The 20,191-nt window shown below is 43.0% G+C and overlaps 1 protein-coding gene across 3 annotated transcripts in view; it reads right to left on the bottom strand.

Moving 5' to 3' along the window:
- Positions 1 to 20,191, bottom strand: part of SAMHD1 (SAM and HD domain containing deoxynucleoside triphosphate triphosphohydrolase 1) — a 32,310-nt gene that overhangs the window by 5,588 nt on the left and 6,531 nt on the right. For 2 of the 3 annotated variants that reach the window (XM_080924709.1, XM_080924710.1), the window contains exons 4-14: positions 16,745 to 16,905; positions 15,331 to 15,446; positions 14,015 to 14,085; positions 10,436 to 10,591; positions 9,183 to 9,283; positions 7,688 to 7,823; positions 5,909 to 6,000; positions 4,238 to 4,353; positions 2,665 to 2,801; positions 1,775 to 1,867; positions 367 to 471 (exon numbers count right to left, since the gene is read on the bottom strand). In XM_080924709.1, coding sequence (XP_080780835.1) covers positions 367 to 471; positions 1,775 to 1,867; positions 2,665 to 2,801; positions 4,238 to 4,353; positions 5,909 to 6,000; positions 7,688 to 7,823; positions 9,183 to 9,283; positions 10,436 to 10,591; positions 14,015 to 14,085; positions 15,331 to 15,446; positions 16,745 to 16,905 — 1,284 coding nt within the window. Of the gene's footprint in view, positions 1 to 364; positions 472 to 1,774; positions 1,868 to 2,664; positions 2,802 to 4,237; positions 4,354 to 5,908; positions 6,001 to 7,687; positions 7,824 to 9,182; positions 9,284 to 10,435; positions 10,592 to 14,014; positions 14,086 to 15,330; positions 15,447 to 16,744; positions 16,906 to 20,191 lie in introns of those variants that run through there. The other variant, XM_080924711.1, reaches the window with a different exon arrangement.

Here is a 20,191-nt window from a genome sequence, read left to right as displayed (position 1 = left end):
AGAACACATTCAGACACTGAAGCTGGAAAGGCAACCCAACAGGAGGAAGAGTGCCAAGAGCAGGCAGCAGGCAGGGACATGATGTTCCCACAGTTAGGAGTCCCAGAGAAACACCAAGCCAACAGCTACAACATATATGCTGAGGACCTGGTGCAGACCCAGACAGGTGACCTGTTTGCTGCCTCAGTGTCTGTGAGCCCTTATGAGCCCTCCTTAGCTGACTCAGTGGTCCGTGCCCTCTTTGTTTTTGTTTTTTTTTTAACAGTACACACTGACTTTACAACCTGATTCACCCATAGAATATAAACTGACTTTAAGACGTGCCAAACAGACCTTTAGAGCAGACTTCTCTCACGTGGCCATTACCTGATCTTTAGTGATCGTGACTGCTTTCCTGCTGTTGCTCTTACAATAGAAGTGAACATGATCAATTGGATTCTTGTCTTCCATCCCGTAATCCATATTGATAACCTTAATTAAAACAATGAACGAGTAAGCAATCACAACCGTGAGAAGCACCGAGCTTCTGGGAGCTCAGAAGTAGGGCTACTGGAAGCCGTCACACACGGGATAAAAATAACTCTGGCACACGATCATCTTTGGGGATTTGGTTTAGGAACTTGGGTGGAGGGGAAAGTATCTGTGAGTATTCAACCAAGTATAAAGGCATTGTCAAGAGCCAGGGGTCAACTTTGGCTGCCGCTCTTCAGGTGCCACACGCATCACTTTCTGAGACAGGTTCTTCCACTGGCTTGGAGCTCATTAAGTCACTTAGGCTGGAGGCCCAGTGAGCCCCAGGGGTCCTTTTGTCTTTGTATCTCTAGTTCTGGTCTGAAAAAACATGTACTGCCATGCTTGTGTGTGTGTATTGTCTGTGTGTGTATGTATGTGAATGTGTGTGTGTGTGTGTGTGTGTGTGTGTGTGAGTGTAAGTGTATGTGTGTGCATCTATGTGGAAGTGTGAGTATGTGTCTGTGTTGTTTCTTTCTTTTTCTTTTTTTTTAAAGTGGATTCTGCAGACAGCACTCAGGTCCTCGTGCTAACATGGCTAGTGGAACTATGTGGCATGCTTGCCTGGGACAGTAGGTGAGCAGGGGTGAACCACGTAGGAAGGAGAAGGGCAATTAAAGGCACTGTGATGCATCGATCTGAGACTGCCTGACGCTTTGTCACACTGAAGTCACGCATTGTCTTGGAGAGAATTTTGCTTTCAGACAGACAGACAGACAGAGAGTGAATGTGTGTGTGTGTGTGTGTGTGTGTGTGTGTGTGTGTGTACACATGAGAGCATGCACTGGGAATTGAATTCAGGACCTAGGCCCAGTCCCAGATTCTAGAATATTTTAAATTATAGATTTCAGATTTTACATAAGGGGTACTTAACCTAGACCCAGAGAAAAAACCTGGTCATTCAGAAGGTTTTTTTCTTGAGTTTGCCCCCAAAGGAGAGAAAAGGCAGCAAGATGAATGCTGTGTGATCTTTTTTTCAGATGGAAGACCAACTGCTAGTGGGAAAGTCTCTAGGAGGGCCAGGACTGGCAGTGTAGGGCGACACAGAAGAATGCAGGGCAGACTTCACAGCTGCAAAGCCAAGCATGGTGGTCACTAGCCACAGACATTGACTAGGCTGGCCTTGAACTCAGAGATCTGCCTACCTCTGTCTCCCAAGTGCTGGGATTAAAGCCATGCACTCTGCCCACCCCCTTCTCCAAAGGGAAGGCATTTTTTTAAAACACAAATTTTCATGTAGCCTACTCTTGGGCCCACTACATACATCAACTATGAAATCTTCGGCCTTCAGCTCAGCACCCAGGACCATTTCAGGTTTGGCGTTGGCAACTTCTTGGGAAAGCTGTTCATATTCTGCCTAGAAGAGATAAGACTCCCCAGTTAGGATCCAGATTGTCGTTAAGCACGTGAACCACAGTTACTTCTCTTCTTCAGCACGGAAGACAGAGATACCCGACACCACAGCTCTGGTACGTGCTGGCTTTGAAACAATAAACAAATCAACCATCACGTTCTGGAAAGAATGTGGCATTTATCTATTTATAGCTGCCTCCTGTGCTCTTGCAGTGACTACTGACCTCACCCCAGCAATCTGCTTAGAGTAGCAAGCTCATCTCTCCCAGGCCCTCTGTATCTCTGGCCACATTTAATAAGAATGACACACAAAATCTAAGGAGCTGACTGTCACCAGGCTGGCACGGCTCCTGAGCAACGACAGACTTTTAGTAGTTAAGTTTTTGGAGAGGCAAAAGTTAAAGGTGAATTTTTTTACTGCATGGTGCCAAGCGTCCTTAACCAGCATTGTTCAAGGGTCAACAGGAGATAAAAATGCCTGAGGTTCACGTGGGTTTTATTTTGAGGGATTTCCACCTTAGAGATTCATTTTCCAGTGGTTGGATCTGTCTAAAGTTTGAGGCCCTTATTGAATTTGAAAGCGCCTCTGCCTGCCTTTAGGTCTGACTCTTTTCATGGGCCATTTATTTAATATTGCTCAGCCTTAGTCTCTCATCTGGTAAACAGGCCGGAGCATACTGAGAAGACCAAATGAGAACAGACAGGAGGCGTGACCACTGTGATAGATTAATGGTTTGTTCTGGAGGATAGAAACTCCATCAACCCTCGGCTAACAGCAGGATAACTGGTGACTCAACTTACCTCCGCAATCTTGTCACCCTTCGGCTGGGTCTCACCCAAATACTTGTATAGATTACGGCATTCAATGTTTCTTAGGATATTTTGGGCCTCAGACAACTGTGGATCCTTAGAGTACAAAATCTCCAGAAAGATGTTATCTGTCAACATGATGAAATTTCATTCACATTAAAATGGCAGTAGGACTTAAAGATACCTCACTGGGGTCCTGAGATGGTCTAACAAGGCAGGAGCATTATGACCGTTGTGTTAAGGAGACGGCAGTAAGGGGGAGGCACATGCAGATGGCTGAGAAGTAAGGGTGCGGAGGAAGGACGCTGAGCTGGAGCAGGCAGTACAGAGACTGACTTATTACTGTTGCGCATTCGTTTCTGTAAACGAGGCATGGTCTGGCTACTTAGTCTCAGACGGCCTTAAACATTTACAAACAAAATTATGTCTATGATCTACTTAAAATAGCCAATGTTGGCAGAAGGAGATAAGTGGAAAAACTTCTGCGCTGATAACAGTTGAAGCTAAAGTGACCAGTACATGCAAGTTTGTAAACTGACTTAATTAAAGGTTCCTTTTTAAGTTCTTTAATATTTTACCTATGATCATAATAGAAAGGGAAAAATTATCTTCTTCCAATTTTCTTTAAAAAACAGCCTTCAAGCAAATTCATCATCGTCATTTTTTTCTACACGAGCACTTTATGTGTTTACCGTTTTCTTGTTTCTCTTTTGAGAGAAGGTCTCAGTCTTCGGGAAGCTTGAGCTCACAATGTAGCTCAGGTTGGTCTCCAACTGTGTAATCCCTGAGTAGTGAGTTTATAAGTGTAAACCACGGCATCTGGTGGTGTGTACGCCATGTCTTTTAAATGAAACATTTGAACACTGACATGTGTATCCCCCAAGGACAGGAATGCTTTTCTTAAACATAAATAAATGGACCGAGAAACTTAGTGGTGATATTTTTTAAAAACTGTTAACTTGTCTTCATAATGTAACTTAAGTGTTTCACTATGTGCAACAGTGAAATCAAGCAAGTATGTAGATAAATTAATGGGCACACACTTAGAACAATCACTCGCATACTCTAGGATGCTGACCTTTAGATCGGATCAGGGAGTCATTCTGCACCCACCACTGCTGCCATGATACTCTATTAAATCTGATCACATGATTAAGGTACTAATCCTCAGTTTCTGTACTATAAACGTTTGGGTGGGAGTGGTGCTGTGGACAGAACCCAGGGCCCTATCTGGCATTCCTATCTGCCATCAGCCTTAACGAGCCTGTATGATACCCTGAGACCGTTTCAGCCTTTGACTTAGTGCCCAGTACTGACAAGGTTTTATTTTTTATTTATTTATTTTTTTTTTAGTATTTTTTAAAGTTTTTTTTTTTAGTATCAATCTAGTTGTATTAAATAAAAATAAATATTGTATATGTGGCAAGTATACAGGAGGTACTGTAACACCTACTTTAAGAATGACCGTGTTGAAATTTCACATATATAAGTACTTCCTTTTCTTGACCCCAAAGGGCAGCTAACATCGTAGCCAACACAGAGCACGCGTGTCTTGAGCTCTTACCTGTCAGCTTAGTGAAGGCTTCCATGTCTTCGATGGCTGTGGAAATACGATACGTCTTCCCGCCCGTCCCTGTGATCTCCACATAGGGGTCCGCTTTGAGGAGAGCGTCTGTAATCCTAAGATCGTTTTGTAAAAACACAGAAGGAAATTTTGGAGATTTGCTTTGTATTTCACTCAAAAGGATTCTTCTAGTTTAAGAAAACAAATAAGGTACTCTCTGTGTTGAAAGACAACTGTTTATGACTGTGAGTTACACGCCTACTATGTTTCAGGCACTACGGCAGAGCTTCAGAGGCCTTGAGTTGCATCCCTACTATGTTTCAGGCACTACGGCAGAGCTTCAGAGGCCTTGAGTTGCATCCCTACTATGTTTCAGGCGCTATGGCAGGGTTTTAGAGGCCTTGAATTGCATGTTTACTGTGTTCCAGACAGGACGGCAGAACTTTAGGAGCCTTTATCTCACTTGGTTTTTCCAATAATAAGTATACTCAGCCCCAGTCTTACAGGTGCAGAAAAAATATGATTTTCCTTTAAACAAGTTCAGAAGAAGTGTATAAAGCTTTGAACCAAAGGCTCTCTCTGATTCCAAACTGAAAACAAAATTACCTAAGTTCTTTTCTCCTCCTGAGACAAAGCCTCAGACTAGCTTCAAGGTTGTTATATACCTGAAATAACCTTGAATTCTGTGTCGCCTGCCTGTCTGCCTGCCTGTCTGTCTGCCTGCCTGTCTGCCTGCCTATCTGCCTGTCTGCCTGCCTGCCTGTCTGCCTGCCTATCTGCCTGTCTGCCTGCCTATCTGCCTGTCTGCCTGCCTGCCTGTCTGCCTGCCTATCTGCCTGTCTGCCTGCCTGCCTGTCTGCCTGCCTATCTGCCTGTCTGTCTGTCTGTCTGCCTGCCTATCTGCCTGTCTGCCTGTCTGCCTGCCTATCTGCCTGTCTGTCTGTCTGTCTGTCTGCCTGACTATCTGCCTGTCTGCCTGCCTGCCTGCCTGCCTGCCTGTCAGCCTGTCTGCCTGCCTGTCTGCCTACCTACCTGCCTGTCTGTCTGCCTGCCTGTCTGTCTGCCTGTCTGCCTGTCTGTCTGCCTGCCTGTCTACCTGCCTGTCTGTCTACCTACCTGTCTGCCTGTCTGTCTGCCTGCCTGTCTGCCTGCCTGTCTGCCTGTCTGTCTACCTGCCTGTCTGTCAGCCTGTCTGCCTACCTACCTGTCTGCCTGTCTGCCTGCCTACCTACCTGCCTGTCTGTCTGTCTGTCTGCCTGCCTGTCTGTCTGCCTACCTACCTGCCTGTCTGTCTGTCTGCCTGCCTGCTTGTCTGTCTGTCTGCCTGTCTGCCTGCCTAACTGCCTGTCTGTCTGTCTAAGTGCTGGCACTGCAGACATGTGCTACCATATTCAGCTTTACACCTTTTTTTCCTTTTTGTCTCCACAGGATTTTTCTACATAGCCCTGGTTATCCTAGAACTCATTTTGTAGACCAGGTTGGTCTTGAACTCACACAGATCTGTCTACCTTTGCCTCCAGATGTTGGGATCAAAGGCATGTGCTACCATGCTTGGCTTGTGCTGGGCTTGTTTTAAGTAAACCCTTTTACATTAGACAGCTTGCATTGGGAATGCTAATGCGGCAAAGCACCTTGTAAGCTTTTATAGTGAGGTAACACTGACATTCTTACATTTTATCGATGAGGTTGCCAATTTTGTGTTGATAAGCTCTACGGTGTAAGCAGTTGCGTGTGTGGAACATGTCATACAGATTTCCAACCTCCTGCAAGGAAACAGAAACGGGATTGCAGGATCAGATTGTGTCTACCTTTGTTTGGGACAGGGTCTCACTGCATGGCTGTCCTGGAACTCACAGACATCCACCTGCCTCTGCCTCCTGTGTGCTGGGATTAAAGGACCAGTATACAGAAAGATATCTCTATAGCATAATTCCGTACCATTTCTCAGGTTACATGAGTATCACATCCTTACCTAACAGGGTTGAAATTCCAGTTTTGTTAATTAGCTCAACCCTTCTACACACCTCATTGTGATCACTTGTTAAACAGTAAAGTGTGGTTTGTCCCACCAAAACTCACGTCCAAGTTCACTTAACGGTCAGAGAGTAGTAGGCCCCTTAAGAGGTGATTATGTTACCACGGCTCTGATTTCATGAGATGCTTGACTAGGTTAGTTTGTGGGATTAGGTTGTGAGAAAGCCAACCTGGCACTGCCCCTTCCTCTCCTTAGCACCATTCTTGTCTGTACTTCCGGCTTTCACCATGCATGGAGCAGCATGTGGTCCATACCAGAAGTAGAGTAGATGCTACTACCATGCCCTTAGACTTCCCCTAGAACTATATAGTAGACAAACCCCTTTTCTTTATAAATGACACAGGCTCAGGTATTTTGTTATAGGAACAGAATACAGACTGAAACAAATGAAACAATAGTATTAACTCATAGGCTAATAAGGATTGAGTTGACCTATCAAGAGCACCTAAAGCTGACTCAGCATAAGACTCAATAAATGTTGGATTTAACTTTATTATTATTGTTATTGTTCAACAATGTAATAGAGGGGGGGCTGGAGAGATGGCTCAGTGGTTAGAGCACTGACTGCTCTTCCAGAGGTCCTGAGTTCAATTCCCAGTAACCACATAGTGGCTCACAACCATCTATAATGAGATCTGATTCCCTCTTCTGGTGTATCTGAAGACAGCAACAGTGTACTCATACATAAATAAATAGTTAAAAAAAAATGACAGAGCTTAAAAAAAAAAAAAAGAAAAATGTAATAGAGGAAGAAGTGTTCCGACATTTAGATGCTAAGCATTAAGATGTTTGAGGGGCTTCAGAGATTGCTTAGCAGTTAGAATCTGCTACTCTTCTAAGTTAGACAAGTCAAGCTGCCTGTGACTCCAGTCCAGGGCATGTGATGCCTTCTTCAGGCCTCTAGAACCCGGACTCATGCCCACAGACACACAAACACACAATAGCAAACAATAATAAATCTTTTTCTGTTTTAAAGAGTGTGGGGGGCTAACGAGATGTCAACCAGTTAAGAGTCCTTGCTACACAGCCATCAGGACCTGGGTTCTGATCCCAGCGTCTATGGAATAAGCCGGGTGTGGTGTCCTGTGGATCCGTAGCCCCAGTGATGAGAGAGACAGAAGGAGGAAAATGACGAGTAAACACCCATGAGGTTAGGGAGAGACCTGGACGTAAGGGAAGGTGGAGAGCACTGCAGGCTCACAGTCTCTGCGTGCATTCACTCACAGCAAGCACACACACAGACCACACACGTGCACACGACCTAAAGCCATTCACAAGAAGTAGAGAAAGGGAAGAGAGAGGAGGAAGGAAATGACAGAAAAGAAAGATGGCTTCTGGAGTCTTCTAGATTGCTGGATGACTATCTCAATCCCAGACTGAGAGCTGCATCCTTATTTTCTGGGGACGGAGCTTACCTTTTCTCTTGTACATATATGCTTCATCTTACGGGAACAGGGCTTGTCTTCGTTATCATCCACTTCACAGATACGGGCAAACTTAATGAAGCGCTTGTAATCAAAATTATTTTGGATTCCAAGATGGTGACAATCTCTAGAAAGTTCCGAAGCAGAGATGGGAAACATTTCAACGAGGAAGCTGCTTTAAAAAATGAACACTACGTTTCTTCTGCTTCTTTTTTTTTTAATTCTGAACCAAGCTTTGGATCTACCAGCTTGCAGAACTCTGGTCAGAGACTGAAGGACAGACCGAAGGACACAGGAGATGTGACTGAGCCAAGTGGGAAACTTCTGGAGAGCCGTCACCCAGGGGCAGTGTGTGGACGCTAGATTACCACTGTAAACTACCAGTAACAAGGCAGTTACGAAACAGCCAGGGAACTTTAAATCGTAACCATATACTAAGTAACACCTTAGTCAGGAGTAATGGAACATCTCTGAGTTTGAGACTGGTCTGATTTACAAAGCGAGATCTAGGACAGCAAGGACTACAAACTGAAACCCTGCCTCAAAAAACATACCTTCAAACAACTGCAGAGTGCTTCTAGATTTAACAGAGATACTTTATTTACGGATCTACACAGATACGATTTGTGATAAGATGCTACGTACCCTGAGATTTACTTTAAGATAATGGGAGATCAGTCAGCCGGCAAAGGCAGGCAGATCTCTATGCGCATGAGGCCAGACTGGTCCACACGGTGAGACCTTGTCTCAAAACCATAATAAAATAGTTAAGTGTAGAATAAACAAACTACCAAAAGATGGCCATGTAAACCAGAGTGTGGTGGCACGTGCCTTTAATCCCAGGACTTCGGAGGCAGAAGCAGGTGGATTTCTATGAGTCCAAGGATAACCTGGTCTATGTAGTGACTTCAAGGCTAGCCAAGCCATATAGTGACACCTGTATAAACAACAAGGGTGCTGGAGATGGCTCAGCGGTTAAGAGCACTGTCTACTCTCCCAGAGGTCCTGAGTTCAAGACCCAGCAGTCACATGGTGGCTCACAACCATGTAATGGGGACAGATGCCCTCTTCTGGTGTGTTTAAAAACACCTACAGTATACTCACATAAAATAAATAAATCTTTTTAAACAAACAAACAAATGAAAGATTGATCACGTACTGACACTCACAGCAACTCGAGGAATGAGCACCTGGAAGGTCTTCATGTTGTTCTCACTTATCACTAAAATACTTCAGTGAAAAAGAAAGGAGACAGAGGGAAAAGAATTCTCCCCAGAAGGATGAGTGGCCGTGGTGCAGGAAGAGGGCAGGAAGCCCAGCATCCTCAGGGCTGAAGGGAAGGCTGTTTCACTCCCAAGTGGCCATGAAGCTAATGCCAGTCCCATGCCGGGATTGCAGAGCCCAACTTTGGATTAAGCCAGGCAGGCCTTCTGCTACATTTATACAAAGATTTTTAGCACCATTTCTGGAAATGTTCAGTGCGTACCTGGCAAAATAATCCCATTTGTCCACATCGATGCCATTTCTTTTGTTAGCCACTATCTCGTAAAGGAAGCTCTTCTCAACAGGGCGTCCTTTGTACGGCCACTGGAAAACAAGAGAATTTCATACGGATTTAGGGAGACACACATCTATTCAAAGCAACTGTATGGATCTGCAAATTACAAACAAGACACTGATGTTTGAAGGTGACCATCCTCCTTCTCACTTCTAATGAAGTAGGAAGGGAAAGAAATGGTGACGTATATGCCCTGCTATGCTACCAACACCAAACCTGCCCACTGGGGATGCAGCTCTGAGGTAGAGGCATACATCAGTGAGGCCTGGGCTTGAGTGGCAGGCACCACAATAATAAATGAATCAATAAGAAGTCTATAAAGGGTGGGTGGGATGGCTTAGCAAGTGGGGGTTTTTGCCCCTAACCTGACTACCTGAATTCTATCCCCAGGATCAGCAAGGTGGAAGAAGAGAAAGGACTCCAGAAAACTGTCCTGTGACTCCCACATGTAGCCCATATGCGTGTGCATGAGCACACACACAAACAGGTAAGTAAAAATGTAACTTAAAAATTTTACAAGTATATAAATGAAATGTTAAGCCTTCCAGTGCCATTGAAAGGCTACTGCTAATAAACTTCCCCAAACCAACAATTTTTTTTTACTTAATTACAAACTAGTATAAAATGTCCCTTAAATTACCACTTACATACCCTGAATTTATATATTAAAACAATAATGTCTTTCACTAGGCGTGTCGACAACCTCAGCACTCAGGAGACTTAGGCAAGAGGATTATGACTTCAAAGTCAGCAGGGGTTAAAGAGCAAGACTCCTCCCCACCCCTGCCCTAGAAAAAAAAATCCCTCTGTGTGTATGTGTATATGTATGAATGTAATAATATATTTCTTAGTTCCTCCTCCCCAATTTTGTTGTTGTTTCTACCCAGTAGCCCAGATGCTCAGCTTGCACAGCAAGTCCTCTTACTTCTGAGCTGTCTCCCCGGCCCAAGATGTACACGCTCACATTCTGGTCCTCTCGCTTCTGCATCCCAAGTACGAAGGCTGCAGACACGAACTATCATCTGGGGGAAATAATGTCTAACAAACTCACTTATATTAGAAGGCAAATGCCTGCAACTTACATTTTGACACAGCAGCCCTACAACAGCCAAGTGCGTAGCTCTGAATCAAGACCAGATCAGATAGAAAGTACCAGCTGGCCCAAGCTAAAACAAACTTACCAAACAATCTTTGACTGGCGTTATAGGGGGTCCCATAATTTGCTCCTTGATAAAGGTGATGTCTTCTTCAGGGACGAGACCGTAGTTTCTCATGACAAGTTCGAGTTCATTAGCATTAACCAGATGCTCAAACATCTTAACTGAGCCATTTTCATGCTGGGAAAAGTCAACATAACGCGGCTTATTGCAGATTCTCACCATCGGGCTCTCACTGAACAGACTGTTCTGGATTCTAGGTGATTCTCAGGTGAGGTCCCACTAAATGCTAACTATCCAGTTTCCAACTACATTGTAACAGCTTTTAAATTAGTCATTTGTTTTTGCCAATATTTTATTTGTCTACAAAACATTTGCATTTGGTTGGTTGGTTTTTTGAGACAGGGCCTATCTATGTAGCTCTGGTTGGCCAGGAACTCGAAGTATAGACCGAGCTGAGCTTGAACTCACAGAGATCCACCTGTCTCCACCTTCCGAGCGCTGGAACTAAAGGTGTGCACCGTCATGCCCAGTCACAAGCAGCTTTTATTAGTTTTTAAAGTGCGGTATTGATCTTCTTCCCCCCAGTCTATACAACCTTTATATATCAGTTTATTATTTCATAAATACAATGAATACGCTTTATGAAATATAGTAATTTACATTACCAAGATCATTACCAGACCAGATAGGTAGAATGATTATCACTCCAAAATTTAGGGCTTGTTTGTTTTTTCCATCAACAGAAGAACGGCTGAAGTAAGACGCTGTTTGTTAGTGCTTCCACCTTGTGGTCGGCAAGGGTATTGGCAGCACTGCCAGCAAACACAAGTGTCTCCCAGCTCTGGTCACCTGGTTGCTCAGGTCTCTGTTCACTCATCGCAATCACAAGATCAAATGACCCCTAGAGACATCCACCCTACACCTTACCAAAACTGACTCAGAATGAAAACAAACTTGGAATGATCCTACAACTATTTTGAATTGGCTCAATTAGGAACAGGTATCTGTTACCTTGAGAATTTGTTGTCTGTTTTGAGTAAAGGTCTCATACATGACTCACACATTGACCTAAACTCTCTACCCAGCCTGGACTGGCCTGGAATTTGCAGTTGTCTCCTTGTGGCCTCTGAAATAATTACAGCAGAATGCTGGATCACACTGCATGAATTCACATACACAATCACCTAAGTACAAAAACCTATTATACAATAATAATAATTAGGAAACTGAAACATGGGGCTGGAGAGGTGGCCCGGGGTTTGGGTCTCAGCATGCTGACTCACAGGCATCCGTGAGTTCAGGTGCAGACAATCCAATGCCCTATTCTTGCTCTGTACCAGGCACATAGGTATGCATGCAGGCGACATGCATATACAAAATAAGAAGTGATTTTAAAAATCCCGTGAAACAAAATCTTGGAAATATATATTTTTAAAAAAGTGTGAAGCAGAATCTAGGAAGATTCATTATATGAGGGAAGATTTAAAGTGCTGATAACTTAGATCTACGAGAAAAGGATTAATTACTATTCAATAAACAATTATCCTTATTAAGCTGGGGCCGTAGCTCAGTGGTAGAGCACCTGCTTAGCCAATAAGACAGTTAAAAGATAAAACAAAACAAGTATCCCTATAAAGGACCATATTTGTACTATTTGTATATAAGACTTAATTACGCATGAGGTAAAACATGAAATGAAAAAGGCAAAAATTATGTTTTTTAAAAGCTGGGGATATAGGTTTTAAAAAATATGTTTTTTAAAAGCTGAGGATATAGGTTAGTGAAACAGTGTTTACCTATGCGTATTTGATCCCTGGTACACACACAGACACACACACAGACACACACACAGACACACACACACACACACACACACACACACACACACACACACACACACTAATGACAGAGTAACTCCTAGATCCTATTAGATCAATCCATCTGGAAAACAAGATGATAAACTCTGGACAGCCACCTCCCTAAGTGTACTGTACAGTGGCCAAAAGCAAGCACATGTTCAAAGGGAGCCACAGTAGGATGACACAGGGTGAGGTCGTGGACCAACCGCTGGAATTTTCACAGCCTGCTCATGAGAGTGTAAAACAACACACACTGGGAAACTGAGTTAAATGAACATCTGGCACATGCCTCAGTTATTCTACTCTACGGTGCTCAGTTAAGAGCCGTGAGAACGTATTTCCGGAAAACTGTTAGACAGCATCACGAACAGCAACCTTAGATGCAGTAGCCCAAACCCAGAAACAGCAAAAGGAGAAAGAACACACTGCGGCACATATACTAGGACACGATCTTAGCAGTAAAAAGCCACCAAGGCAGGAATCTCAAAATCATTATACAGCACGAAAGAGCATTCCCTTGTGACTGTGCTGACAGCGTCGGGGATCAAACCTCAAGAGTCACCTGTTGGCAAGGGATGTCTCACTAAGCTGCCCTCTTAGCCCACCATTCAACTTTCTAAATGAGTAAAACATTAGAGGAAGTCAGTCTCTCTCTCTCTCTCTCTCTCTCTCTCTCTCTCTCTCTCTCACACACACACACACACACACACACAGTGCAAACAACAGTATTTGCAACAGATTAGACAACACAAGGGAAACCAAGATACCAAGAGGAGACAGACTAAGCTGTGCATTTGCACTGCTGGTTTGATTCCCCAGCATCACAGAAATCAAGCCAAGCCACAAGGGAAGTTCCCAAATGATGAAAACAGCCCACATCCCACTGCATGCGTACACTTGCCAAACTCAAGTCATCTCTGGACAGTTTTAGCCCGGAGTGATAGATAACACACGCTTTTAATCCTGGCTCTAGAGACACACAGGCAGGCACTCAGTTTCAAGGCCAGCTTGGTCTCCACAGTGAGACCTCGTCTCAAAATGAAAGTAATGTGACAAAAATCTGTGTAATTTATTGAATATACATTATCCTTCAGAGAAAGGGAGGGCAGAGAAAAAAAATGGTTTGACATGTAAGGAGCTTTCTGCCCACGTTCCTGTGCTTTTCCACACCAAGTGCAGTAGAAGCTGGGAAAACAATTTCATCTCTCAGAAACTGCTTCAAAATGTACAGGTTCATCACCAGGAAATGTGTAATTATGAAAGGTTCACTTAAAGCTTGAAGTGAGGGGCTGGAGAGATGGCTCAGTGGTTCAGAGCACTGACTGCTCTTCCAGAGGTCCTGAGTTCAATTCCCAGCAACCACACGACGGCTCATAATGATCTGTAATGAGATCTGGTACCTGAGGGTTCTGGTTCTGCGGGCAGAATTCTGTATACATAATAAGTAAATAAATACGAAAACCTTTACAGTAATGTGGCAGAGTCGAAAGGACACTGCACTGAACTAGGGGAGCTGGCTCTCTAGGGCCACCACTCCACGGCCCCGTGAAGTCAGGCACAACTCTGAACGGAAGATTTTCTCCACAGGCTACTGTGAGGAAACAGACACGTGACCGGAAGCGCCCTGAATGCTGTCCCAGGGAAGGATGCTAGAACACAGAGAGGAAAACCAGAGAATTTAGTGGAATAACTAGATGAAATTCGGTTCCTTTCTATTGACTTTGGGACATAGAATACATACCCTCCACTTTATGCCTGGACGAGCAAGTGGAATAAATCTTCCATCAAACATGTGAGAAAATGGCCCATGACCTAAAAACAAAAGCAGCCTTCAAATAAAAAAAATATTTGTAAACTGGTAAAGCCTGAATTCTTAAAAAAAATGTTTACTTTGAGTATCAACAGCTAGTGTTAATAAATGTATAAATTAATAATAATAAGAAGAAGAACCAGGACAAATCTGCCCTTTCGATTTTCCAAAACAACAGACTAGGAGGCAAGGCCATATTGGAAAGTTATCACGCCTTAGGTCAGTCTCAGTTTTGTGTTAACTACGAGGAATGCTAAAGAGTTTTCTGTAAAAAAAAAAAAAATTAAGGTTTATTTATTTCTAGCTGGGGTTGCAGCTCAATGGGAGCGTGAATGCCTAGTACAAACAGGTCCTATATTTGAGTCTGATCACCCAAACCAAAAAGCCTACAAGAACCAAGCACCTTCTAAGACGGGCCACCGAGCCTCCTGGACTCTGGGCTGACAGACAGCACCGTGCACCTTCAGCATCTGTCCAGGAAGAACAGGACATCCGCTCTCCTGCAGTTGAACAGGTCAGCCAGCTACCTTTCTGTTTCTCAAGATGAAGAGGATAAAATTTTCTACTTGGGTTTAACTGGCCTAAGCCCTCCTGTGATAATTGTGAGAAGGGGTCGATTTAACAAAGGAACTAAAGGAAAAAGCCATTTTAGTCAATGAGAGGATAAAGGGAAAATCACATCCTATCATCCTAAAGACGGAATAAGTGAAACTCAGGGCACAAGGCCCTTCCAGCCCAGTGCAGTGGCTTGTGCTTGTAATCTCAGCGCACAGGAGGCAGAAGCAGGAGGCTTGTCGGGGGTTTGAGGCTAGCCTGGGCTATATAGGGGTTACAGAGTAAGCTATCTCATAATTAATAAATAAATGAATAATGCCTTTAGTGTGACATGGTAAAGATGCTTAATACAAAAAATTCACAAGTAATAGCAAGGTTTTATCCTTATCAAGATTAGGAAGTACTGTGATTAATGAAAAATTAAAATACTGCAGGGTGGTGGCACACATCTTTAATCCTAGAGGGAAAGGCGGGTGAATTTCTGAGTTTGAGGCCAGCCTTGTCTACAAAGTAAGTTCCAGGACAGGCAGGACTACATGGACAAACCACGTCTCAGAAAACCAGGGTGGGGGGAGAAAAGGAAAGAAAGGTTAATATACATCGACATTTCCTCTGGTTAGACTTGAGTTTCAAATGCTGAGATGAGACGACACTGTAGGATCTTATGTGAGACGCTGGCTCTGTGATCTTACCAAGGTCGTGGCAGAGTCCCGCAATCTGAACACACAGCATATCTCGCTCACTGATCTGCAGCTCTGGCTGTTTCTCAGCAAGTGCTCGCACGAGGCAGCCTGCTAGGTACGCCACTCTGCGGAGAAGACCAAAGTCACACTGAGGTTCGAAAGATGAAAGGTACCTTTGGAACTTGAAACTTTGATTTCTGAGACGTGACTCTGTGATGTCCCAGCACACACTGACGATGTGGCTCTGTGGAACACCTGACTAGCGTGTGCAAGACAAAAACAAGATAACACACGGCATAAAAAATGTTAAATGTACTTTCAAACACTTCTCTCTGAATTTCTAAAAAAAATACATTCTTCCCTCTGCTCCAACTCAGCTCTAGGAAGGCAGACAACTTGCTTGTGCATTGGAAGGTTCTAGAAAGTGTCCAATAAATATTGTTTATAAATTGAGTTAGGTACATGCATCTTGACTAGTGAACCCAGACAGAGTGGCACACACTTGTAACTTGCGCATTCGTGAGGCTAAGGCAGAGAAGTATTAGGAGTTCGAGGTCAGCCTAGGCTGCTTAATGACACCCTGAACAAAATAAAGAAAGAAAGGAAAAAGCCTAGATAACAAATGAAAAAACACAAAGTAAATAAAAAATTAAATACTGGAACTGCAGAGATGGCTCAGTGGTTAGAGCACTGGCTGCTCTTCCAGAGGTCCAAAGTTAAATTCCCAGCAACCACATGGTGACTCACAACCATCTGTAAGGAAATCTGATGCCTTCTGGTGTGTCTAAAGACAGCTACAGTGTACTCACATTAAATAAATAAATAAATACTGAACTCCCAATTATTCTCTGCCCAATTCTCCCCACTTATAGGCATAATGAAGAAAGAGACTGAAGTCTCAGCTTCACTGAAGAGCAGAGACAACCCTCTTGGAGCTTAGAAGCATTCCTCTCGATTTCCTGACATAATTACTTTGTTTAAAAAGGTGAGTATAATAAAAAGGAGCTAGGCATGGCATCCAGAATCTCGGCTCTCAGGAGATGAGACAGGAGGACTCTGAGTTTGAGGTCAGCCTGAGCCCCACTGGGAGCCGCTGTCCCCAAAGAGAAGGAGTGAAATGACTAACTATGTGGGGACTATAGGAAAACGAATCAAACTTATACTTAGTCACACCAGCAGCCTGCCCTATTCAACATAAGTACTTAAATACTCAGACAAGTACTTAATCCAACTGACATCAGCAGACATCAGGTTTTTGGAAGGGTATGAGGTGGTTTAAAAAACACACACATAAGATAAACACAATCTGGTCAACAGGAATCCAAAGTCTCAGTTTTGTCATCAATAAAATGGGGATGTCACAATGACCACTTGAGAAGGCACTCTCTAAGAGACGAAAGGAGCTGCCCCTTTCCCTCCTTACCCCAGACTGTGTTCAAACCGATTGTGTGACGCTCCCGGGAAAACATAGTAGCCGCCTCCCAGCTGCTTGATGTAGCGAAGCCGCTGGAACTGAGGTGTGTCAATGATGCAGATAAGGAGAGGGTGGAACTCGATATGGCCATGGATAGGATCATTAAATACCTGGAACATTAAGTTTACAAAGTTGTCCTCTGACCTCCGGAAGCCCACACTGGCACGTCCCTCCATTACACTTACACAGAAACAATAAATGCAATGTTAAAAACTACCTTTAACAGTTAACATCGTAATATATCATTTCCTCTTTATACAAAAACAAACAGCCGACATTCTTAGGTTTTTATATAATAATCATTTAAGTAACTCAATTACATTAATGAAAATTAAAAATTAAAAAAAATGGATACTCTTACTTTATGCCTGCACACCTTTATGTTTTATAATTGTGCACCATGTGTGCTTAGAGAATATTAACCCTTTTCATCTTCCATAAAGCCATTTGATGATTATTATAAACTATACCAAGTTCATCACCATTAATAATATTCAGGGAATGGTATCGAAGTCCTTAGGAGAAGAAGGAACTGAGAATATCAGAATTAAGTCCTCTGGATATCCTTTTTTGCAAGTTATTGTCAAGTTCAACGATCTCTAAATATTTAATCACAGACAAACATATTTATTCCTCCTAACACAAGGTCAACCTAACCATCACGGGTAAGTGAGAACATAATTTATTACTAAAGATTGTGAAAGAATTATATAACCTACTTTTAATCCATTTATACCTCAAATGCCTTTATTTTCATTTCTCAGGTGAGCATACCTATTCATAAAATATCTATGTCTTCCTACATCCATTAAGAACAAAATAAGTCTAAGCTATTTTTATATGAGCTCATTTATAAAATATAAATATATTATGTATATTATTATAAATTATAATACTATTTATATTTTAAATGAGCTCAGCGAAAGCTATCTTTGAGATAGGTTGGCAGACAGAAGAAACTGCTGTGTAGGCACACAGTGAGTTCAGTTCCCAGTGCACACGGGGAGAGAGAACCGACTCCATGGAGTTGTCCTCTGATCTCTACACACCCACTCTGGTGCATCTGTGCCTCTCCAGCAACAAACACAGAAACATTAAAACTACCTTTAACACTTAATAGCGTGACACATACAGTTCAAGATCAAAATGAACACTAATGGTTCTATTTCATTAACAGCTAAAATTTTTAAAAAATTGAGATTTGTGTGTGTGTGTGTATGTGAAAGTTTGCTTGATCACATGCCTGTGTCCCGTGTGTGTTTGTGTGTGTGTGTGTGTTTGTGTGTGTGTGCACTAGTGCGCATCTTTGGAGGCCAGAAAACGCCATCAGATCACTTAGGGCTAGAGTTGCACAGCTGTGAGCTACCATATGTGTGCTGAGACTCTAATCTGAAGAACAGCCAGTCCTCTTAATATTTGTTCAGAAACACCTTATTTACTGCATGTGTGTGTATGTGTGTGTGTGTGTGTGTATGTATGTATTTATGTGTGTGGGGTGTGTGTATATGTGAGTGGGTGTGTATGTGTGTGCATATGTGTGTGTGGGGAATGTAGGTTTGTGTGTGTGGGTATGTGTTTGTGTACAGGTGTGTATGTGTGTGTGTCATGTATGAGTGTTGGCTGGAGGACAACCTAAATGAATTGGTTCACTCCTACCATGAGGGTCGTCAGGATTGAACTCAGGTTGTCAGGCTTGGTGACAACTACACTATGACGAACATTATTTAAAAATTATTTCTTGGGGGCTGAAGAGATGGCTCAAAGGCTAAGAACAGTGGCTGCTCCCCCAGAGGTCCTGAGTTCAATTCCCAGCAATTGGTGGCTCATAAGCATCTGTAATGACATCTGGTGCCCTTTTCTGGCATGCAAGCATATATTCTGGAAGAATGCTGTATACATGATAAATCTTTACAACAAAACAAACCTTATTCCTTTAATGTTGATTATTAAGGGGTGGTCATTTTTATTTTCACAATCATTACTTGGTATGATTCTTTACACAGTCATATGGTCTATTTACAACTTGTAGCAGCTGTATGAAAACCTAGTCTGTTATTTTCAAGATAATACAGCTCCATTACTGTTCGGCGTCTACTGTACATGCCAAGCAGAGTGGGTAAGAGTCAGGAACCAGTACGAGGAACAAAGGAGAGGAAGAATTTCCAGGACACACATGGAGCTCACAACCATCTATAACTACAGATCCAGGGCATCTGATGCCTTCCTCTGGCCTCCATGGGCATCCTGTATGAAACTGGTCAACAGATATATACACAGGCAAAACACTTATGTATGTGGAAAACATTTAATTAATGAAATGAAAACTAAACCTGAAACTTGTTGGATGTGTGTTATGCATCGTTAATCTCAGCATTTGGGAGGCAAAGTTATGTGGATTTCTGTGAGTCTGAGGCCAGCATGGTCTACACAGCTAGCTTCAGGATAGGCGGGGCTATACAGTGAAACATTCCCTCATAAATAAATAAATAGGTAGGTAGTAGGTAGATGGATGGATGAATAGATGGATATAAAACTAATAAATAAAAGTAACCCCATGACTGAAGGTTACTAGGGTGTTTGTGTCTATGCAGATGATTACCAAAATAATACCACAGGGCTAGAGAGATGGCTCAGTGGGTAAAGACATTTGAAGCCAAGCCTCATGACCGAAGTTCTATTCCAGCACCTACGTAGTGGAGGGAGAGAACTGACTTCCAAAGCTTGTCTTCTAACCACACTTGGGCTATTGCACTTGTATAATCATGTATACACACACACACACACACACACACACACACACACACACACACACTCTCTCTCTCTCTCTCTCTCTCTCTAAATGGTATCATAAATCAAAGTTTTGTTTGTTTGGTTTTTTTGTTTTGTTTTGTTTTTTTGTTTTTTTTTGAGACAGGGCGTGGTTTGAACAGAACTGGCCCCCATAGACTCATGTATTTGAATGCTTAGCCCACAGGGACTGGCACAATTAGGAGGTGTGGCTTACTGAAGTAGGTGTGGCCTTGTTGGAGAAAGTGAGTCACTATGAGGGTGGGTTCTGAGGTCTCACATATGCTCAAGAACTCACTCTGGAGTCCAGGCTGGCCTCAAATCCAGAGATCTACCTGGTTCTACCTTCTTCCAAGTGCTGGGATTAAGGGTGTATAAAACACTACACCTGGCTGCTGTGGTTTGTCCCAATTCCTGTTCTATTGCCGCGACAGAGGCAAACTATAAAAGAAAGCATTTAATTGGGGCTTGGAAGTTTCAGAGTGTTAGAGAGCACAATCAAGTCAAAGTTTTAAATTACAATACCTTACGACCCAATCTCACTTATGTCTCATGAACGCTGTTCATACAGATTTCTCGAACCTTCATGAGACCATGTACCTTAACGCC

Source organism: Micromys minutus (genome assembly GCF_963924665.1).
Source record: "Micromys minutus genome assembly, chromosome: 11".
In the NCBI taxonomy this organism is placed as follows: domain Eukaryota; kingdom Metazoa; phylum Chordata; class Mammalia; order Rodentia; family Muridae; genus Micromys; species Micromys minutus.
Note: the sequence above shows the minus strand (reverse complement) of the source record. Positions and strands in the feature narration are given on the sequence as shown.